This window comes from Haliotis rubra, unplaced genomic scaffold (assembly GCF_003918875.1).
Source record: "Haliotis rubra isolate DU_JTF1 unplaced genomic scaffold, ASM391887v1 Scf579, whole genome shotgun sequence".
Lineage (NCBI taxonomy): Eukaryota > Metazoa > Mollusca > Gastropoda > Lepetellida > Haliotidae > Haliotis > Haliotis rubra.
In genome coordinates, this window is record NW_025767278.1 from 37,407 (window position 1) to 62,406 (window position 25,000).

At 38.5% G+C, this 25,000-nt stretch overlaps 1 protein-coding gene across 2 annotated transcripts in view; it reads right to left on the minus strand.

The window, feature by feature from the left end:
- The window catches only part of LOC124254639 (allene oxide synthase-lipoxygenase protein-like), a 60,420-nt gene that overhangs the window by 3,826 nt on the left and 31,594 nt on the right, over positions 1-25,000 (minus strand). For both annotated transcript variants that reach the window (XM_046688481.1, XM_046688480.1), the window contains exons 2-12: positions 21,960-22,004; positions 18,388-18,516; positions 17,608-17,705; positions 16,791-16,923; positions 15,663-15,758; positions 10,544-10,640; positions 5,668-5,785; positions 2,927-3,019; positions 2,391-2,451; positions 1,569-1,674; positions 231-322 (exon numbers count right to left, since the gene is read on the minus strand). In XM_046688481.1, the coding sequence (XP_046544437.1) occupies positions 231-322; positions 1,569-1,674; positions 2,391-2,451; positions 2,927-3,019; positions 5,668-5,785; positions 10,544-10,640; positions 15,663-15,758; positions 16,791-16,923; positions 17,608-17,705; positions 18,388-18,516; positions 21,960-22,004 (1,068 nt within the window). The remainder of the gene's footprint in view (positions 1-230; positions 323-1,568; positions 1,675-2,390; positions 2,452-2,926; positions 3,020-5,667; positions 5,786-10,543; positions 10,641-15,662; positions 15,759-16,790; positions 16,924-17,607; positions 17,706-18,387; positions 18,517-21,959; positions 22,005-25,000) is intronic.

Consider the following 25,000-nt stretch of genomic DNA (forward strand, 5'->3'; position numbering starts at 1 on the left):
AAATGCAAATGATGAAGCCAAGGAGGAAACAGATGAGGAAGAGAAATTAATGGAAAATGTGACAATTTCATCTGTATGGATATATATTACTTTTTCTCGCATACATTGGCATTGGCTAGTGGTATGCGTGGTAAATGGAATACCCTACCTTTTTTTAATAGTATATTTGCTTATGATCAGAATACAAAATATGAAACCAATCTTGACCAGTAATGATGTAGAATTCTTACCAGTAAGCCAACGCCTCCTTCCTCTCGAGCTTTTGTCAGTTCATGGCCCCAGTTCTGAAGTTCCCAGTCATCCGTGATTTTCTCTGGAGAATCTAAAATATCAAAACAGCATAACATTTAAATGTATTCAAACATTGGGTTTCAAAATATATGGGAGTGGGTTTAAATGCTGCTTTGAACAGTACTCCAGTCACAGGGGTATATGATATAGTGAGTGAGTGAGTGAGTGAGTTTAGATTTACGCCGCTTTCAGCAATATTCCAGCAATATCATGGCGGGGGACATCAGAAATGGGTTTCACACATTGTACCCATGTGGGGAATCGAACCCGGGTGTTCGGAGTGACGAGCACACGCTTTAATCACTAGGCTATCCCACAGCCCCGGTTATATGATATAGCTTCCCTGAGGGCCGATAGTTAGTATTATTGAGAGTTAATGCATTATTTATTTTTAGAAGTGTGTGGTGTAAAATAGTGCCTTTAAAATAGTTGGATTGTCTGGTTTTCGATCAGGTTTTTAGCATCGGGAGTGTCACCCCTTGTGTATATTATGTAATGAGTGTAGAGGTAGAATTTTCTATTAAAAATTTTTTTCACTGATTTTGTTCAAGTTTGGAATATATGTTATTCATAGCATATGATTGCAAAAGTATAGATTTATATTTTTAAAAATTATTGTCTAACCGGTGATTTGAACCCCTGTGATTTCAGATATATGAAATTGTGTCAGCTTAAAAGGGGAAGAAAACTTCAATCGCAGACAACTCTAATGAAACCAAAACAGAATCGTAATTTGGGTGAACTGGGTTTTGAAACCACAATCATAGGTTTCTGTCATACCCAAGTAACAACAAAGTCGACTAGAATATTGAATTACAAGCTTCTCCCAAACTAATCAAATGACATGCATTTATTAATTATTAAGAAATTAAAAAAAGCTATTCTTTGTTTTAAAGCCAGTTCATTCAAAAGATTAGAAATATAACTTATATAAAACATCTGTTCAAATAACTTTTCAGATATTTTTATTCAATGTGTTAGTGGTTTTTACACTGGGTTCTTTCTCTGTATAGTTGGTTGGTTAGTTTGTTGTTTAACGCCGCACTCAACAATATTCCAGCTAAATGGCGGCAGTCTGTAAATAATTGAGTCTGGACCAGACAATCCAGTGATCAACAGCATGAGCATCGATCTATGCAATTGGGAACCGATAACATGTGTCAACCAAGCCAGCGAGCCTGACCACCCGATCCCTTTAGTCGCCTCTTCCGACAAGCATGGGTTACTGAAGATCAGTTCTAACCCAGATCTTCATGGGTTCTCTCATTAATACTCACCATAGTACAGCTTGACATATTTGCTTGCATAAGCATTGATGGCTTTGTACAGTAACAATGCATCGTCACGGAAATGGTAACCAGGCAACACACTCAGATCATCAAGCTTAAAAAGAAAAAAATAATATTGCAGAATTTGAATTACATAATTACATATTATCACAATATCATCATCATCATCATTGGTACTTCATTTTTTGATTTTCAAACTGTTCATGTATGGGTGATACACTGAAGATGCGAGGATAAATTGAGACATGTTTAAGATAGGGAACTTATATATAAGAACAATCTGAAAGTACTGGAAAGTATCTTTTCATAAAAAGAAAATACCACAAAATGTAAGAGCACTGTGAGTAACTAAGTACAGATTCTGAGTCTGTCAGTGTTTAATCTTGTACCTTACTTGAAGTTATTGTAACACCAAACTAGATTATAATACATAAAATAACTGGCGTATTTCGCCATTTCATTATATTCAAATTTATTAAGGAATCCATTATAGTTTGGCATGAAATGCATGTGGACCCGTTTTTTTGTAAATACCTCTTCATCCAATGACCCAATCGATCTTAAACTGTGGATGTTGTGTCAGACAACCTAATCACATTGTAAATCACAGTTTTTATGCATTTGTATTAAAGAATCTGTCTATGTAACTGTCAACAAAATAAACAGCAGAACGCAGAATGCTTGCAGAGGGAGGGAGCCAATGACCTGTAACAGCGTACAGTATTTGAGTCAAATACGCAGGAATTATACATCACGTAAAATCCTCTGATTATAACATTGTGTGTAGTGGGAATAAGTATGTATACTGACCCCTCTCCGTCGCAGATCTTCAGGTAGTGTTCCATGAACATCCAACCGCCATTGCTCCAGGCTGAGGACACAAGGGAGATAACTCTTGCAATACTATTGTAAATATGGTTCACAACCATAGAGACAAAACATCATTGCCTTTTCTTTTATTAGATCATTTACAAACCTCAAGGCATAAAATTAAAATTAGAAAATATTACATCTGTTATTTTAATGAAAGGTACTAAATATCTGAATATTTAATAAAACTATTTGGCTGTCAACACAAGCAGAGAACTGAATACAAAGGAAAACTGTATCACCTGCAAAATGTCAGTGATAACACATGCCTGTACATACCTAGCCTGTCTCACAGTCCTTGAAACATATTATTTTCCCTACTGCCTAGCCCTCCCTGCAATGCTAGAGCCCTAAATAAGTTTAGAATTTTCCCAGAAATCTCTTATCTCCCTGGGGATCCTTTTCATTTAGATGGATTTATTTGTTACAATCAAAATTATATATGTTCAGAGACTAAGCGTTAGTTTAGTACATACCCTCTCTTAATCAGCTCGAACATTCCAGCCATGCCACCATTCATTGTCTTGTCCACCCAGCCTCCCTCACAGACGAGCATCTCCAGGCCACGGCTGAAAGAAACCAGACTTGTATAAATAACATCCATCCAGGCTGATATATAAGTATATAACCAGTCAGCTGATTATAAAAGCTCTTTTACCACAGTCTGGAATTCGTCACTTCTTACATCACACATCTTGTTGCCCAGCAACAGTTCCTTATCTCTAAAGTATGTGAGTAATTTGGTGCTGGCTCTCAGACAATAGGTTTTGACACTCATTGTTGATGGCCTCTTTTTATAGGTTAGACAGTTTGTGTGAGAATCCTTGTCTTCATATTAATTAACAGTACAGGAGGTAAGGTTTAAGGTCAAGCAGAGACCATATTATATGGTCTCTGGGTCAAGGCTATGGGCAGAGTTGCCTCCCTTATGTGTCGGAACCAGAAGCACAATTATGGATGTGTGATCTCCATGATCTGTCTGGGTCCCAATCCATAAACATTGTCCAGAGAGCTTATGGATTCTGATGACCACAAATGTTACATTATGCTGTATGCTGTGCACAAAAAACAACCTGCTTTTCCAAATCTGACTTTATTAAAATTCAACTAGGGCCCTTATTCTCGAAACGTTTGTAGCCCTAAGAATTCTTAACTTTGTAGCCAACGTGTTAAGAATGGGCTTAAGAAGTTCATAGGGCTAAATACGTTTCGAGAATAGCTAGCCATGATATTTTATCATACAGGTATATTCATATGAGGTAAGAGATAATTCAGGTAAATCTTTATCATCTCAGGGGAAATTCATATTTTAAAGTGCGTGATTAAGATGTTATGTCTCTTTTAGCAATATTTCAGCAACATCATGACAGGGGGACCCAGAAATGGGCTTCACACATTGTACCATGTGGAGAATCGTACACATGTCTTCAGTGTGAATAACAAGTGCTTTAATTAGTTGGCTACCTCAACGCCCCAATATTCATAAATATAATGTCATATAACAACATTTAACATACTCTCAGGGTGTTGAATAATTTATCAAGGCCACACTGTATGCATGAGTCAAATCACTAAACACGACAGTAGTAATGTGCAGCATGACACGTTCTCAAATCTGACACTTGTTCCTGTTAAATGCCAGTCTCAGCTCTTCAGAAAAAAACTCACAGACTTATGGATCCATATGTCAAACAGCCTCATACGGTGTTAATAACACAACAAGAATAATTGCTCCACACAAAACAAACAATATTAACTGTCTCCATTGCCTGAAGTGTTGGACACTCATTGCAAAGTAATTTCCAAACTGCCCAGAAGCTGAATAAACAGAAATACATCCCCTAACTCACACCAACATCTGTATCTGATTGCTCGATTGATCCCACACAGGATGATACAGAATTATATCACCCCTGAGATTTAATGCTTTACTATGCATATATATAGTTGTCATGGGTTGTTTGGATTTGGACAATTGGTTCCTGATTACGAGCAATTTGTTGTGACATCATTTGCATGTGCACACAAACGTAGTCACGTAATATTATTCCTGTTATGCAATTTGTTTTTACGATCCGAGGAATGGTTTCTCTAAGTGATATCTGCCTTGTCCATGTTTGATCTGCGAAGTGATGGGTGTCAGTGAATGTTGATTTATCATGAGGATTTACTCATTACCACATGGAACATATTAAGTCCTTTTCAGTGAAGCCTAAAGGTTTTTGTTTTAGGAATTACAGAATTGTAACATATTGAGCCCCATATTAAGGAAGCTAAAATATTTCTCTTTTAGAGATTACAGAATTGTAACATATAAGGCCATTAAACAAAGATGTTTCTATTTCAGGGATTCCAGAATTTTAACATATTGAGCCCCTTTTGTAGGAAGCTAAAACATTTCTGTTTCAGAGATTACAGAATTTTAACATATTAAGCCCTGTTTCCATGGGGTAAACATGTTTCTATTTCAGGGTTTACAAAAATTGTTTACAAATTATCCCCCGTTTCAACAAAATCAAGAGTTGACCAATTTCATTTTCTGAAAATTCAACACACTGATCATGTTTAGGTCTGTTTAATTTTTCAGAACAATATGTATATTTAAGAATCAGGACTCAGTAAAACACATATCCCAAAATCGCTAAAATGTCAAGCCTAAGCCCCAAGTGTCCTTTATGAAGATACACAAATACATTTCCTTCCTGTGTGTTTCCTTCATTATGCTTTCACGGAATTTAGTACACTGAAACGTAATTTAAATAATACCCAAACAGTCTTTTTACTAAGCATCTGTTAATATTAGACTTTCTGGTCTCTTAATTAGTCAAATATATAATATCCTTTGTCATTATATACACTTGTATTAGTATTTGTCTTGTTACTCTGACTTATAATATATCTCCTTTATGTAGTTTATAGAATATTGTCACTGTTTCTACATGGAACGTTTACGCAATAAAATATCTTGTATCTTGCATTTTGTATTGATGATGTAAGTATTCAATACAGGTATTCAAAATGTTTGTCAAAACCTAAATCTTTTTGGAGGGCAGCAATATCACAGATTTTCTCAAATAAAGATTCAGAGTTCCTGTGTAAATGTTTTAGTTTCACTCATTCCTGAAGTTAACACACTGATGTGTACTGATACACTGTCCCAGTGTGTTTAGCTCTTTCTCTACATGTCCCTGTCAGGAGCTGCAAGTGGAGTACTCACGTGTTTATAGCTATCAGGTAGAGGAAGTGTGGTGCGAGGAGTTTGAAGAGAGGATGCGACTGAGACAGGTTCCGATGTGTTGCCACGGTGACACCTTCCATCAGCAAATGTGTGTACCCTGGAACAAATTATAAGTAAAAATGTCATTTTTTTTCTGAAAACATCATTCAAAGAAAAAGAACTTGTTGCATCAGTAGGGCAAACTCTGTAAAGTATTGAAACCCAACTGTATTGAGTATGGGTGAACCAATAAGAAACATTCTAGATAGGATTCCTTTCTTGATATATTCTGTGGTCTTGATTTATTCCATAGGGTCTTGATGTATTCTATAGGGTCTCGGTCTATTCTATAGGGGCTTGATTTATTCTATAGGGTCCTGATCTATTCAATAGGGTCTTGATCCATTCTTCAGGGTCTTGATCTGTTATATAGGGTCTTGATCTACTCTACAGGATATTGGTTTATTAAGCAAGGTCTTGATCTATTATGCATTGCCTTGATTTATGAAAAGAAAAACACATAATAAATATTGGGGCCTTATGAAACCTGCTTTGACACTTAGGCACACATACATAACAAGCTAGGGATGGGTTAGGTATTGTGTACCTATGATTAAGCCATAATGTTCGTGATTTCAAAACCCAATGAGCCATTGACAAGAGCACCAGGAACTGAACAATACCACCAGCGCTGCCTTCACACAAGACTGATCAAATCAAGGTAACAATACCCGCCGGACAATACCCGCCCGTCAATACTTCCCACCATCCCTACTCAATACACACGAACAGCATTACGGCCAGCTTCCGTTACGGCCCACCCCTGAAAACACCCAGCCATCAACGATACACTCTCACTCGATCATGTACACTTTAGACATGCCAGGCCTCAAAATGATTAACTTTTCAATAGACACTGTTTAAATGCATCAGAAATCAATGTCAACAAATATCCTGTCAATGATCAAAATTTTAACAGCTTAATGTATTGACTGAGCCAAATGAGCTGTGGGTATTGTGGATCCCTGGAATTGTAAAACCATAGAATAAAATGAAATAAAAGCTGGACTGATTAATGTCAACTGGGTTCAAACCAGACTTAGAACACCATTACACTGTAATTCCAGAACACAACCTATTAACAAGTCATTCTGGCTGCGATACTCTGGCTCGGATCAATAATGGCAGGGAATGGTTCCAAGGGACACTTCCCAAACTTTGTAAAGGGTATAAGGTTCCGCTTGTGTTGAAAATTCCATGAACTTTATATATATTAATGCATTTCATGAAGCAATTACAATGAAACAGAGGACCTAACTGGGGAATTAACTCCTGACTCCATTATTCCTAATGCTTTGCCAATCTCATTTTCGGATTCAGCATCCACTACAACTGAACGACTTAAAGTCAATCACATCCCTCATGATCCAGTGTATCATGTTTCCATTGCATTATGATACATACCCAGGACTATTCACTGACATAACTTTGACTTGAGTTCAATGCCAAAAACACAAAAAATTGTGTAATTTCTATTAAACCAAGATATGAGAGACTGACTGTCTGAGTTTGGTTTTACGCCACTTTTAGCAATATTCCAGCAACATCACGGCGGGGACACCAGAAATGGGCTTCACACATTGTACCCATGTGGGGAATCGAACACGGGTCTTCGGCGTGACGTGCCAACACTTTAACCACTAGGCTACCCCACCGCCCCAGATATGAGAGAATATATGGAAGTAACAGGCTAAGATGTCACAGTACCATGCCAACAGTACCTGTGAAGATACGGGTAATTTGCCTTCAGCAACCCATGCTTGTCTTAAGAGGTCACTAACGGGATCGGGTGGTCATGCTGACTGACTTGGTTGACACATGTCATATTCCAGTAGATAAATGTTCATGATGTTGGTCACTGGATTGTCTGGTTCAGACTTGATTATTTACAGACATATAGCTGGAATATTGCTGACTGCAGCATTAAACAACAAACAAACAAATCCATGCCAGCAGGTGGATCTCAGGTAGTTATGGTAACAGCATGGCTGTATTATACACAGGATTACCAAAGATGGTTTGGACAATCTCAGAGAAACCAAATAAAATAACAAGAAATGCAGAAATGAACTCATCACATAAGCAGATGAACCGGGTGTGTTTGATAGTCTGGATGATGCTTCCTTGTTGTGTAATGTTCTTAGAAATATGATTACAACCATTTCCTTCCCTGTTCCTGACAAATGTGTCAGAGTCGGAACTCAACACAATTAGCAAATCAGAACCTGCAGCACTAAAACCATCCCGCATTTAAAGATCTCTATCGCAAGAACAATCACAATACAGGAATGGTCTCTGGCACCATGGAACCCATTTCACTCTAGGCCTGAACACTGTAAGCCAGTTGGAGCCACTGTGCTAGATTCATACCATTCATACCATTCGAGGTGCAGCAAGGTGACATTTAATAATGACAAATAACTTGTGAGAAATGTGATTTGGTTTCAATTAAATCCTGTTGTATTCTAAGGCACCAAAACCTAGATACAGTCATCCCTCGCAATAACGCTCTTCGTGATACCGCAGATTCAGTTAAACCGCAGGGTAATCCGTGGCTCCCATAAAAAAGTTGCCCAGTGATCACACATATTCACGTCATCAAAAATAGCACATCAACAAATCCGCTCTTGAGCTCTGGTTAATCACGTTGTAAACTAGTGAAATTCAGTGCGGATTGCAATTAACAGTGTTTATCGTACATATCCATGGTTTTTCAGATGCTTAAAACATGCAGGGTTTTTTTTCAATAATAATAGATGAACAGCGAAACATCGTAATAACTTTATTATAAAGACATGTCGATCATCAGCCGAGTACTTACAACGTTTGCTATGATGCAACACACCGCGTAATTGCGCGGGTAAACACCGCCATCCGAGAATGTATGATGTCAGAAAACACATTTTATTTGATTTAATTCAATCCCATTTTCATTCATTAAAACTGTTTACAATAACAACGGAAAAACCGTGAGTGACTGACTGACTGACTGAGTCTAGTTTTACGCCGCTTTTAGCAATATTACAGCATTATCCCGGCAGGGGACACCAGAAATGTGCTTCACACATTGTGCCCATGTGGGGAATCGAACACGGGTCTTCGGCGTGACGAGCCAATGCTTTAACCACTAGGCTACCCCACCACCCCAAACCGTGAGTGAAATGGCATTACCTCATTCCATACAACGCCCGGCTTACCACATTCATGAGGGTCCGTTTTTCGCGCCTACCGCGATAGCACCAATTTCACATTTTTCTCAGCAATCGCGAACAGATTACAGCCTTGTCATCCATTGACCCCAAGACCCGCGTTATTGACTCATTGAAGTCATATTTGACAATTAATTGCCGACATTTTGTTTTTACAATCAAAGTGGCACGTACCGCGGGAAGTCAGCAGTAACTTGTCAAACTGTCTCCTACGTAAAATGTATCCAGTCAGGTAACCCAAAGTGCTCAGCAATGCTAATTATTATGCTAAAAAATGTTCGTAGAAAACATGCATTATACTTATACGATAGCAATATATAAGATCTCTGTTAGAATAACTGCTTGACATATAAATTTATTCTGATAATGGAATAGAAATTCTTTGATGTTATATTTTCGGATCGTTTTTAACTGAATCACCGGTACATTGGACCAAAACATCGATGTGTGCCCAGCTGATTGCTATTTCCGGCTTAGTTGAATAACAGGTAGCATGACAGGAACAACAATTGAATTATCATGTCTTGTGATGTTTGATTGCAAGTTTCATGTACATACATCTATTTTTGATTTACAAAGTTTTGGTGTTTTTCACCTCCAACAATACGATATAGTTTTGACTGGGCACAATACACAAAATAGCAGTTTTGTTATGTCCATGGAAAATACGATTTTACTTGGCCTTTGTTCCGCGTTATGTAATCGTTACTATAACGCGGGTGTCTAATAACGCGTGGGGTCATCCATGGACCCCAAGACCCGAGCTATGGCGAGGGATGCCTGTAATACATATTGTGATATATGGGGAACTTAAGTGTTTGACAGTGAGTGACACTAATTGTGGATGTCGATCCTATTTTCTACATTTTAAGTCCCTAAACATATATGTTATGGTTCTGATAACAGCAATCTCAAAATTAGGTTGCATGGTCATGGATTCTGTTTTCCTCTTTTATACAGTTTATAGTATTACACTATGCCGTTTTGTGCTTGAATAATGAAGGAAAACATCTGTTGTGAATGAAAGTCTGTGTAGATTTATTTTAGATCATAAAGATAATCACAAAACTTCATATATGTTCTTTACCCAACATACCCGTTCTCAGAAAAAATTATTGTAATACTTATCATTTGAAAAGCATACTGCGACATACCAGTATACCATGCAGCCCTAGCGATGACTTACACATCTAGGTAAGCGTGATGCCAAAGACCATTCTACATTTGGAGATCCCTAGCAGAAAAGGGGCAGTGGGGAAACCTAGGAGTTTAAAGCGTTTGTTAATTGTGCCAAAGACCCTGGTTCGATTCCCCACATGAGTACAATGTGTGAAGCCCATTTCTGATGTCCCCCTACCATGATATTGCTGGAACATTGCTAAAAGCGACATAAAACCAAACTCACTCACTCTAGTAGAACCATCACAAGACCTGAATGGTCTCCGGCACCATGGAACCCTTTTCACTCTAGGCCTGAACACTGAATGCTAACTGGAGCTAGTGTCATATTCATATCATTCAAGTCGGCAGACAAGGGGGTGTTTGAATTATATCATGCTGTAGTCTAAGGCACCAAAACCTAGCTGTGAGGACGAGTGACGACTTACCTAGATGTGTGAGAGACTGGTGATACATGGCATCGCAGTTGTTGTACCACATCTTCACCATTGCCCAGGTGTTGGGAGGATCTGTCGGGACGAACACCTACAAACAAAAGGATTATTGCAGTAAAATAATGCAGTAAAATATTTATGCTTTCTAAAAATATGTTTTGTGATCATGGTAATGCTCACTGACTGACTGACTGACTGACTGACTGAGTTTGGTTTTACGCCGCTTTTAGCAATATTCCAGCAACATCACGGCGGGGGACACCAGAAATGGGCTTCACACATTGTACCCATGTGGGGATTCAAACCCGGGTCTTCAGAGTGACGAGCCAACGCTTTAACCATTAGGCTACCCACTGCCCCTGGTAATGCTGACAACAAGTTCCTTAAACAACTTGAACTTCCCCAAACTATCACACAGTGTGTATAGGCCACAGGATGACCCAAAGCGTTATCCAAGCCGGCCGATAATACTTCATAGTCTAAGTTTCCTTAAAGGATACTGATTTTGGCAATAATGCATTCGTGGCAAGTTGTTTACATCATAAACTGCCATTGAGTGTCTCCCCCAAGACTCAAAATGTTTATATACTAATTAAATGAAGTTAGAGAATGCCCAATTGTTTCCTGTGACTATCATTAAACTGTTATCAACACAACAGAACAATAATGTAGACATATGGAAAGATTGTATTCCTAATCATCTTTTGAGTAGTATATACACCTCTCTCTTGCAGTTGACTAGTACCTTAAATACACAATGTTATTAATAGTTACTCAGAAGAACTAATTATAACATCTGTTATTTTCAGGCCTCTTTTTTAAAATAAATTAAATTATTTTAAATTCTGATAATTCTGTGAATTAGTTACCTTATTTAAAATGGATACCATAACATTACAGAACCAGTCATTCCTTACTCCACTTCCATCTAATGAGAAATAATCAAATACAATCCACATTTTCTTTAAAAAGTCACAAACTAAATCATCTTAGCTCTTTCTGGTGTCTTTTAATGAGTACAGCATTTCAATAATGACAACCAGGTGCCATGTATTTAAAGACTGGGTTTTTTAAAAAAAAAAAATGGTTTGAAAACAGGCAGCAATTTTATGATGGTAAGTCAAAGACTGATTCTCCCACCCATGAAGTTGGAGATCAGCAACCAGGACCTAATGTGAATGAGCAAACCAACAACAGGCTGATTTTTGACTGAATCACAAGTATACAATGGGGTCTTGCTCCTTGTCAACTTGAATGAACACTGCAGGCAATGACTGAAGTGCCATTGTAAGCCACATGAGAAGAAAAACGTCAATTCAAATCAACGTTTTCCAAAGCCACAAACTTACATCTAAACACTGGTATATTGCTCACTTAGACAAATATAAGTGATATCTTCTCTACTCAGTATCACTGGTCTGTATCCACTAACCCCAATATAAAGTGTACTAGCTGAATACTGAAGGTCCACAAACAAAGGCCAAGGACTGTACCACCTTATCAAAGGCCAGCAGTCGTGAAAGTAATACTCTTGTCACCAGCCAACATAAAGGCCTTTCATGTACCATATACTGCCACTGCCAAGTTCAAATCCACACACTGAAAATACAGTCTGATGGATGTGATATCAATGAATGGATTACTATCTCTATCTATATATAATCGGGGAGTCTATGCGATATCTATCTACACCGTGTACAGTGAATCCACAACACAAGGACACATTAACCCATACACCTGCAGCCATATAAGTGAACGGTTGACAGCACTCAATGACCTCTAGTCTTATTCAATACTCTCTTCATCAGATCTTCATTGATTAAAGGTTTTAAAAACAATTGTCACACCTGACTAATGCTTTTTTAGGGTAATGGCCATACATTTAAATTACCTGGCAGCAAAGTTAATGTTTCTAACAATCCTTAGTTCTCACAGAGGTACCCGTGAAGATCTTTGTTTAAATAGATCTTCAGCAACTCATGCTTGTTGTAAAAGGCGACCAACAGGATGTGGTGGTCAGGTGCTGACTTGGTTGACACATGTCATCATATCCCAGTTGCGTAGATCAATGCTCATGCTGTTGATCACTGGATTGTCTGGTCTAGATTTGATTATTTACAGACCCCAAATATATAACAGGAAAAATGCTAAGTGTAGCGTAAAACAAACAAACACATCAAATCTACCAGAGGTTGGACTGATACAAGGGCCAGAATTACAGCAGCATCCATCTCTTTGCTTATCCCATACACTCTTTTCCCATATATTACCAGAACGCAAACAAATCCTTCTTAACATACATACTGCTCTCATTTGTTTTTCCCATAATTAATTAGTATTACATGATATCTCACTATTGAGGTGCCTGCATTAAACACTGCTTATTACACTCTGTTCTGATACGTCTGGTTTATAGAGAGCATATTATACACATTAAAACCACAAAAGTACATTTACTTTTGCCATACAGAAAGAAATACCACTATATTCTGTACTCTTACCTATTTAATTGGTTTACCCTTATTATCAGGGGCGGTGGGGTAGCCAAGTGATTAAAGTGTTTGCTCATCACACAAAGACCTAGGTTCAACTCCCCGCATGGGTACAATGTGTGAAGCCCTTTTCTGGTGTCCCCCGCCGTGATATTGCTGGAATATTGCTAAAAGCGGCATAAAACTAAACTCACTCACTCATTATCATTTCTAATCTTGTTACTGTTATACTGGTGATTATGGGTTTCAAAATATGGTAAAAATCTAAACAGACCTGAATGACCTCATGCTTCCCACCTATATAAAGTAACATGTGGTATAACTCATATATTTTCCAAAGAGACGTTAACCACCAACTCACTTCTCTTTTAAGACCATTCCTATCCTAAAACCTGCTTTTACTAACCATCATTACAATCATAATCATATATACTACTCAAAACAAGTTAAGATTGCCCATTTCTTTCATAACACTATGTCATGGGGCGGTGGGGTAGTCTAGTGGTTAAAGCGTTGGCTCATCACGCCAAAGACTCGGGTTCGATTCCCCACATGGGTACAATGTATGAAGCCCATTTCTGGTGTCCCCCATCATGATATTGCTGGAATATTGCTAAAAGCAGCGTAAAACCATACTCACTCATCTGTATGAAACACCCAAATGTTATTAACCAGCAATTTTTAGAGCTGAGGTACATAATTTGAGAATGCTAACTTTAAACATTTCCACCTATCCTTGTAGGTCATTCACCCATTGAGACTGACAGTTTTATCAAGTACAGCTCCTGAACAAATACGTCATGATTTATATATTTAAGAATGCCGAACAAACAATTAGAGGGTGTGGTGTAATAACGGGCTATATTGTTGACCTGGGCATACCAACTGCAAATTATACACCACTCTGTAAACAGCTGGTTCTGTAACACCACCAGAGCACAATGGTCACGGAACGGAAACATGTTTGACGTCACAAATACCGAAAACTTAGATACCTCACTATAAATGTTTGCATTGAAATCCAACTCTGTTTAACCAGTAGATCATTATAAAGTAGGACAGCTAGGGTGGGTAAGGTGGTGTCACAAGTATATTTCCAGAAAACGTTTGATTTTGATCACTTGTAATCGTAAAGAGAGACCATTAGCCAAATGTTTCACCATTGGAGTTAATACATATATATTATTCTTAATTGGGTGTCAGGGATTGTGGTTTCTGGCAGGAGGTTGTCAACAGTTCATTCCCAGAAAAATTATCTTTATGACGTGTAATGATAAATACAGACTATTATTAGCCAAATGTTCCAATATTGTAAATATCATATTTTTATTGATAATATTTGATATTTACAATATAGGAATACAAATGTGTATTTCTTTATTACTCTGAAAATGGCAGAAGTTCAAGATACGGAAGAAACTAATCATGAACATGATGAACACAATTCTTTACGTCTCGATGTATTAATAACTGCAATATGATTTGCAGCCATGTTTGTGTCCAAGCATGCACACGACAAACATCTATCTAAACTTTAAGGGAACATTAGATTTTAGTTTATCAAGCAGTATATGGAGTATATTAAAAGTATTTCCTGTTTGGTGAACTCATTTGCATATTTATAACATCTTGATACCGAGTATATCACACTGGTGTATCACACTGCCAACACTTCTAATACCTTTCACTGGATGTGTACACGACCTTGTTTGTTTGTTTGTTTGTTTGTTTGTTGTTCAACACCACTCTCAGCAATATTCCAGCTATATGGCAGATGTCTGTAAATAATCAAGTCGGACCAGAAACTCCAATGATCAGCAGCATGAGCATTGATCTACGCAATTGGATACGATGACATATGTTAACTAAGTCAGTAAGCCTGACTATTCAATCCTGTAAGTCACCTTTTACAACAAGCATGGGTTGCTGAAGACCAATTCTAACCCGGATCTTCACGGGTACATGACCATGTAAAATCCTGTACACCATCAGCTCATCTTAATCATTCTACTGACAAAAATCCATCAAAGATTTATAAAATCATCGAAACCAATTGCCCTTTGCAGGCAACTTGGGAGAAATCACTTTATTTTATTAATTCGTAGAGGTGAGTTGTAATAGCAGTCCTAATTTCCAGAGCATGAATTCAGAAATGTTTGAGTCCAATCCTGGAATGTTTACAGATATTTGCTGCACAATAAGGCCCAAATATTACCCTCAAGGCAGGTCTAGATAAATCCCAGCCCCCATTACTTGATGCAGTGAAATAAATTCAAAATGGCCACTACCAGTCATCAAAAAAGGCTGTGGTTACATAGTTTGCTTCCCATATGTTTTTCCAAACCTTTTCTCGTATCATTTTCTAGTGAGGGGAAACAAATGGACTCAAGCACACCACACATTGTTCCTGGCTGCAACTCAAAGCTTTCAGGATGCAATGTTCACATCTCAAATTTGCCAATAAACAAAATTAGATCTGCAAACGGCACAGCCATGTCATTAGTTGTCATATTTCCTTGGGGTTCTTTTCTGTATGATGGGGGTAAAATACTTGAATAAAAAAGTGGTCAACAATAATCTTTGGTCTCTGTTCCTCCTGCAATTGGACTTTGTAAACTTACAGGATTGTCTGGTGCCCGTTCCTGGAAGAGTTGTATTGCTATGGGAACAAGACGCTTGTTACTGTTAACGAAGAACAGGCCAATGGGAGCACACATCTGCAAGTATAATATAGTACTGTCAACAGTCGAGTCATCACTGACATGCACCTCTAACCTCGCCCACTTTCATTCGTGGAACATGTCAGAGAAGGAAATGAAGACCAGCAGCAGTGAAAGCAAATTAATCAACAACAAATTCACCATCACATGGAACCGTTACTCCTGGATTGCTTGTGTCCCCTAGTGGTTTCACTGCTGCAAATCATTGTAGACAAACTATATGACATTTAACACTGGCAGACAAAACCTACCCTGGAGAGCACTCTTAATTGACGTCAAGCGGCAACATAGTACATATAACTCCCTGACTATCAATATTAAACAACAGGCAGGATGACACAACACAGACTTTAACTTTCTAATGCAATAACTGTAAGTGATGCTAAACAATGTGAATAAAGTCATCAAAGGTCATCAAAGAATTATGTACATATATCATAGATTTCTAAACTCTATTTCAACTTGTCTATTAGACTGTTATAAGCTGTTTTGCTTCATAACCTGAGCCGTTTTAAACTGTCATGACAACCTGGTCTGCTTTAATCTGTCATGATAACTTGATCTGCTTTAGACGTTGATTATAACCTGATCTGCTTTAGACTGTCACAATAACCTGATCTGCTTTTCGTGGTCATGACAACCTGATCTGCTGCAAACTGTCATTTAAACCTGTAATGCTTTAAACTGCCATGATAACCTCCTCAAACTGTGATGGCAATTCATGACAATCCGATCTGCTTTAAACTGTCATGACAATCGATCTGCTTGAAACGGTCATGACAATCTGATCTGCTTTAAACGGTCATGACAACCTGATCTGCTTTTCGTGGTCATGACAACCTGATCTGCTGCAAACTGTCATTTAAACCTGTCATGCTTTAAGCTGTCATGATAAACTCCTCAAACTGTCATGCCAATTCTGGTTGGCCTCTAACTGTCATGATAACCTGCCCAGCTTCAAACTGTCATGATAACCCATTCTGCTTCAAGCTGTCACTCACTCACTCACTTTAGACATTAAATACTTACAACAAAGTTTGGTCGATGAGGAAGGTCCTTCAATATTTCATAATCACAGATAAACAAACGTTTCTTGCGGATTGCTGATTCAATTGTCTCTCCTTCTAATAATGGCTTGAGCATGTCTTCATCTACTGCTAATCTGGAAGAGAAGGACCAGTTACATTTACACCATGAGAACAATTCACCAAAAAGGCACCAGTTCACCACTACATCTTCTCTTAAGTGCCAAGTTTGGTTAAAAAGCATTGTATGTTTTTCTAGAACTTCTCCTGAAATAGCGGTATCGCAATTTACCATCAAGTCTGAGTAGCTGCCATGGAAACATTTAATGAGAATTCCAAACATTTGAAACTATAAAAATGACCCAGGAAACCACTACTTCTATCAAGGTAGTAATATTGGCGACTTTCCAAGATTGCTCAAGAAACGGCATCTAGCATGGACTACCGAACGTGATATAACAGGAGACACAGTGTTGTCAGGGCTGTCTTGAGGTAAATTTACAAAAACAGACGCCATGACTTTAATGTTTCTGATAAATACACATACAGAATATTCATAAAAAAGTATACAATCATTTTTTCTTATTACGAGATATATCCGCTCTGGTGCTCCAGCTTGTATTGATTACGACTAAGACAACATGTAATGTGGAGACACATGACCCGTGAAGATCCAGGTTAGAATTGGTCTTCAGCAACTCAGGCTTGTCGTAAGATTCGACTAACGGGACCGGGTGTTCAGAACCAGCTTCTGTTCTTGCTCTGATCATGCATGCGAATTACACTGGTAATGGGTCAGGGATTTCTTAAAAAGGACTTACTTGTCTGGAATGCTTTTACACAACTTGATGAGCGAGTGATTGAGACTGGCGATCCTCTGGTGGCCGAAGTAGATATCATTGCTCCATCTGTCAGCCCCCTGCGGATCAAAGGAACATTGTAGAGAGCTCCTGGACATTACATACACTATACCCTGTACACAACAGTGTAGACTTACACAAGCTATACATGAAGATTACCATGTAACAATAAGATTGTCACGATACACTTGTGTCATGAAGTACTTGTGTCATGATACACTTGTGTCATGATACACATGTGCCATGATACACTTGTGTCACGATATACTTATGTCATGATACACTTGTGTCACGATACACATGTGCCATGATACACTTGTCACGATATACTTATGTCATGATACACTTGTGTCACGATACACATGTGCCATGATATACATGTGTCACAATCACTTAGATAAGGACCTAGACTAACGACTAGTCTCTGAAATAAAAACATTTTACAGAAAAAAGTTCATAGTAAGAAAAAAAAAATATAATGAAAAGGAGCCCTGCAACTTTCATTTTGAAGCTGTGGAAATCTAGACTTGCCACATTTTCTACACTTGCGTGGGCTTTCTTGGATATATTTGCTTCAGGGTCTGTACGACAGACTACTAAGGACCCTTGACTTATAATTCAAATGATTGAACCTGACCAACCATCTGTCCAATCCTCTTTCACATGCTAAGTTATAAAAGATCATATTTCCCTGGTATGTCAACAATATATTACAATTATGTGTAAGTACATGACACTTACTGCAGGTGTGTGGAATATTTTCTTGGTGTAGACGTTTGTCAGAGCTGTGAGGCTGTCCCATTCTCCAGCGGAGAAGGAAACAATCTTGCTGGTAGCAATCAGCTGGACTTTGGTTGTCAAAATGTCCCACTGAAAAGGAAAAAAAACCCATTTCATAACAAAAAGAACCCAAAAACAAATGACAGTGACGCATTCGCTAGATTTGGAGAAGACACTTTTATGTTCGGTACTAAATGATGGGTTGACTTACAGGCCATGGTCAAAGATCTGTAACACTGACGGTCACGGTGAGCTAAATACATAAAAAATATATATATTCTACTTTAAAAAACAAACTTTTGGTAGTCATCCTTCTAAAATACCCATTGAAACAAGATACTACTAATGATGATAATTGTTATGATGATGATGATGATGATGATGATGATGATGATGATGATGATACCATCTCCCAGTCCAAGTTACTTATAATTTTAAAGGTGTATTTATAACTTAATGAATTCCATGAACCAGGAGAATGCTCACTGATGTTGTATTAACACTGTCAACGGATCAGTAGGCATTCAGTTCTCAGCTCCCTGAGGAGAGTACCACGGAAATGGCTGTGAGGCAGATGTTTAACAGTTATTACCTGGGATCACTTCATTCTATGGGGCACATTAACTACTTGTAAGCCAAGGCATAAATAAAAGTCACTGCACAGGGAAACACCACAGTGAATGGGTAAGTTATGTTTATGCCGCTCTTAGCAATATTCCAGCAATATCACGGTGGGGGACACCAGAAATGGGCTTCACACACTATACCTGTGTGGGGAATCAACCCGGGTCTTCAGCGTAACGAGCGGACGTTTTTAAACCACTAAGCTACCCCACCGCCCCAACATCACATGTAACAGATTAGCTTCAGTGCAGGGAACGACCGATGCCCTTGTGACTCTTTGGAGTCAAGTAGCAGAACACAGTCCCTCAACCATTTCAACTCTCGGAGACAAATTTCCCCCTATCTGTGACCTCAGCGCTCTGCATCACCCACCACAACTGCTTGTGTTATTGTGCTTGCTATGTTAATTTTACCTAGTCTCCCGTAACTTGCTTCTCTCAATACCAGATAAACTCAGACAGGTGATACGTACACTTGCCATGTGAAATAGACCACATAACTTAATTTGCCATGGCTACTGGCAAGGGTCATCTTGTTATCCTGGGGAATGTAACACAATTCCTGAGGGTTGATGAGATTTTCACTGTTACACATGAGGAATAAAAGGTAAATTTCCAGCTTGGCAATAAATCTCAAACTACTCCTAGGCTGAGATGAATGAGAGTGCTGCCACTGAAGACAGCAGCCTAAAGAAGCATCTTGTTTTATAAAAGAGATAGACCATAACCAGGTTCATGTTACTTGTCAAGTATGCATTACTTCGAAATAGTGAGTGCCACACTACCGGTACTCTGCTGTCGACAACATTCCAGCTAAATAAGACTCTCTTATATAATATAAATCTGTGTATGAACAATCCTGGGAAGCATTTGTGTTTGTTCTCTGGGGACCTATACTGTCTTTACCTAGGTGTAGGAATCCTGTACTGGTCCAGTACATCTACAGGAGGCAAACATGGGGTTCTGAGATCCTTTACTTTTCTGGTACCTTCACAGTGGCTAACGGGTGAGTGAGTGGGATGGTTTCATTTATTACGGCTTCAAACAGTATTTCTGCTATGTTCTGCTGGGTTAGTTTAATGTGAGTGAGTGAGTGAGTGAGTGAGTGAGTGAGTGAGTGAGTGAGTGAGTGAGTGAGTGAGTGAGTGAGTGAGTGAGTGAGTGAGTGAGTGAGTGAGTGAGTGAGTGAGTGAGTTTAGTTTTAAGCCTCACTCAACAATATTCCAGCTATATGACGGCTGTCTGTAAATAATCGAGTCTGGACCAGACAATCCAGTGAGCAACAGCATGAGCTCGATCTGAGCAATTGGGAACCGATGACATGTGTCAACCAAGTCAGTGAGCCTGACCACCCAATCCCGTGAGTGAGTGAGTGAGTGAGTGAGTGAGTATGTTTTATGCCGCTTTTAGCAATATTCCAGCAACACCATGGCAGGTGACACCACACATGGGCTTCACACATTGTACCCATGTGGGAATCGAACCTGGGTCTTCGGCCTAACAGGCAAACACTTTAACCATTAGGCTACCCCACCGCCCCCAGTTTAATATGACTAAAGGGTCTACAAACAGTCCTTGTCAAACAAACAGAGGCTGAAATCATGAGCAGCAGCCCACAGGTCATGATGACACAAAGCCACTGAACTGAGCCAACCAATCCACTTTAGACTTGTGACAAGCATGGATATGAAGGTCCTATGTTTCAGCTATTCATGGGGAAACATTTTACCTTTGAATTGACCCACAAAGCTTGGTGCAAAGAAACCTCAAAAGATCAGAACAAACAGAATCCTAATCTATGTTCTGGTCTATTGGTGTCTCCACTTGGAAGAGAGTACAGGAGGTAGAGTCTAGTGCATGAAGTACACACTTGGAAATGTAGTTCTCTTAAACTTTGTTTATAAAAAGAAGCTTTGAACAATATGCTTTTGGACAAATAAAGGTGATAAATGCATTGAAATTGATGGCCAACTGATTACACTGATGATGATAGTATGATTAATAAAATATACTATTAAACACATTCCTATACCTGTAGTAACTTCTAATTAAAATGAACATACAGAAAAGAGATGTTTCTTGTTTACAAATGTGCCAAACTATCCTTGTTCCCGTCATCTCCAATACAACAGTTTCACTAGTTGATACGTCAGAGTGATATGTAAACCAGGAAATGGCATTGAATCTGCAAACACTCAACCAGTGAGAGTCTCAACAATAATCTCAAGCCCTGCATGTTATCTGACCCCTAGACAATGTGTGCACACAGACACATGCTTCCTGTAGACTCTGATAACAAAGCAACTGTGTCAGAGAGAGTAGACCGACATTTAGTCCTGTAAATAAATAAATAAATAAATAAATAAATAAATAAATAAATAAATAAATAAATAAATAAATAAATAAATAAATAAATAAATAAATAAATAAATAAATAAATAAATAAATAAATAAATAAATAAAGAGTGACAGAGTGAGGTAGAAAGAGAGAGTGAGAGAAAGTGACAGATAGAGTGAGTGAAAGTAAGACAGAGAGAGAGAGAATAAATCCATCCATCCACCAACCCACCATCCATCCATCCATCCATCCATCCATCCATCCATCCATCCATCCATCCAAAAGGCAGGCAATCTAGTCAAGAGCTGAGGCAAGCTAGATTGCCCAATAATTCTACATTTGAGTTGGTTTCCATTTTAATTTATTCTCATTTCTGTGAAACGGACTACACACAGAGGTCAACGTGAGTAGTGTTATGGATGCATGTTAAGGTCCATTGGGAAAATAATTGTGACTGGGGTTTCACACACAAAAAAATATCATTATTAGCTGCACATCATGGCTCTTCTGTTCAGGGTAAAAAAAGCCAGTATATATTCACCCTCCAACAAATTGGCAGAAAACAACCTTACCTTGTATTCAAAGGAAAACTGTTCATCCGGAGGCATCACCAATATCTGTAAAGATAAAAAGTAAATATTCTGTATCCTATATAAATATTTTAATACCCTATGGATACAGTGTTAGACTAAGCCACTGCTCTTGTGTGTTGATTCTCTACACTGAACGTGCTGAGTGACAGGCACCTTTAATATTGATTATCCTCTCTATGTAGAAGTTATGAAAAAGTCTAAAGTCATACACATGGTTAGGCCTAGTCTGTCGTACAGACCCTGAAGCAAATATATCCAAGAAAGCCCACGCAAGTCTAGAAAATGTGGCAAGTCTAGATTTCCTCAGCTTCTGAAAATGAAGAAAGTCTCAATGCTCCTTTTCATTATATTTTAATTTTTTTTTACTATGATTTTTTTTCAGTAAAATATGTTCATTTCAGAGACTAGTTGTTAGTCTAGGTTAGGCCATTCACTAGACATTGTCTTAGCTCCCTATACTGACATGAGAAAGCTCCTTTAACACTGACTAGATATTGTTTGAACTCCATAAATAAAGATGACAAGGCTCCCTAACACAGTATTAGCTTATACGACTGACTAGGCACTAGACTAATGCTTAGTCTCTGAAAATATTTGATTTTAATAACAACAAATAAACCCATTTCAATTGAAAAGGAGCCCCAGTGACGGGCGATTCAGAACAAAGATGAAATCTAGACTTGCTTCATTTCAAGCTTTAGCACTGCAGGGAGGGCTAGGCAGTAGGGAAAATAATGTGGTTCAGGGACTGTGAGACAGACTAGATAGGCATTGTCTTTGCCCCCCTAAACCGACATGAGAAAGCTCCTTTAACGCTGACTAGATGTTGTCTGAACTCCATAAATTGAGATGACAAGACTCCCTAACACAGCATTAGTTTATGCCACTGACTGGGCACTGTCTTTACCCCTTACATTGACATGAGAAAGCTCCTTTCACACTAACTAGAAGTCTCCTCATACTGAGATAACACAACCCCTTTAACACTGCAATAGATCAAACTACTGATAAAACTGTTGACCTACTGAACGCAGCAGGCAAACATGCACAACAATATGAAATATCAGCTACAACACACACAATCCCCCAAAACATCCGGCAGCCACACACGCCTGTCATTCAGTCCGGGCTGCAGCATAAACTGAGCCCCTGAAATGCAAGGGGTTTCAGGTTGTGTCACGCGATACTGTTCCAGTGCTCAACATTTTAATGCAAAAACTTGTTTGGTATGAAATTCTGTTGACATCGAATTACAATGATTTATTGTCCCTCTAACTTCAACTGGATCTCTCCACACAAATGTGTTATGGCTGGTGCTTGAGAGCAATGTCTATATTCGTACACAGGTAGACACGATATAAGGCTGTGTTTGGTTGGGTTTTTTAGACATTTTTTGTCTGTTCCCTGTCCAAAGCTGAGAGGATCGTTTAATAGAGTTATATACTTCATATCCTGTGTCGTACACACTAAAGCTTTCAAAAGCTTTCAAACAATTTACTTTTCCATAATTTATCCAACAACTTAAATTACAAATCTGGAGATATTTTTTTAAAAGTTAATGATAAATCACTCCTAGCACAGGAACAGATTAACCGCCATCATTTGTGATTATATTGTATACAAACTCTTGCATAATTACAATATGTGAAGAATCTAGGGAGGGGTCGATATGCGATGATCGATCTCCAGCATCATTCATAAATAAGTCACACCTGTCATGACATCTAATTAATAAGGGACAGGTACACACATTCCCCTTGGCAACCATTCATCGGGTGATCTGGGTGTAGAAGTATCAGCTGGGAATACTTGGGTACAGTCCCACCATGCAGCTGTCATGTAACTTGGTTTAATAACGTTTTAAGATTTTGTGAGTGAGTGAGTGTGAATGCATCCATGCATGTTTCTATCAGTGAGTGAGCGAACGTTTACTTGAATGAGTCTGAATTTATATTGTATTTAAGCGCCAGCCTACTGTCAAACCATGCAACAGGTTAACTTTGATACTCCAAAGAATACAGACTCCAAGCCAACCAGTCTCTGTATTATCCCCTTACAGAACACAGGCTGAGCAACAACAAGTACCCTCTTTTAAAATTGTGTGGTATGACACTGCCAGGATTCAAACCCCTGACATTCCATTCTGACAAGACAGCTATTCAATCCAAACAGCCATGGAGGCAGTATTACAGATCTGTAATGATAGTCAGTACTTGGGCAGAATCGCTACACATACAACACCCTGTAGGTCTGGGCTAGAATTGGTCTCAAGCAACCCATGCTTGTCGCAAGAGGCAACTGACAGGATCGGGTGGTCAGGTTCGCTGACTTGGTGGACACATGCCATCGTATCACAATGCTCATGATGTTCACTGGATTGTCCGGTCTAGACTCGATTATTTACAGACCACCGCCATATAGCTGGAATACTGACGAGTGCAGCATTTAAACAACAAACCAGCCAAACAACCCAATATTCAAGTAGACACTTCTCATAGTGTAGTAAGATCAGAGCTCCAGATACGATTTAGCTCATGTGGGTACTGTACCCACTGTCTTTTTTTGGAGTGGGTATTATGAATGTTGAGTGGGTATTTCATTTTCCGTTACCCACTGCTTTCAAATATGTGCGTATTTCAGTCATTTTACTCACCTAAGTAATATGTCATTGAGTAAGTTTACTAAGCAGGTATGTCCTGCCTTATGTCATACCTAATCAAAACCAACTTTAATATAAGGGAAATGATTTCATAAAAAAATCACTCATCCTATACTGACAAGACAACACTTGTCCTATACTAACAGTACAACTTGATAGCAATCGATGTCTTTTTCATTACGCAAGTGATTTTTATAAATATATTCTGTACGCATTTGTTTTAAACTTTTTGCATATCTTACATTTTAAATGCGTAATTGGTATGCAACAATTATTTTTCAATGCGTAATTGGAAATTTTCTATGTGTATTTTACCCGGATAAGCAGCTTTTCTGGGCCTCTGGTAAGATTCTACATGGGT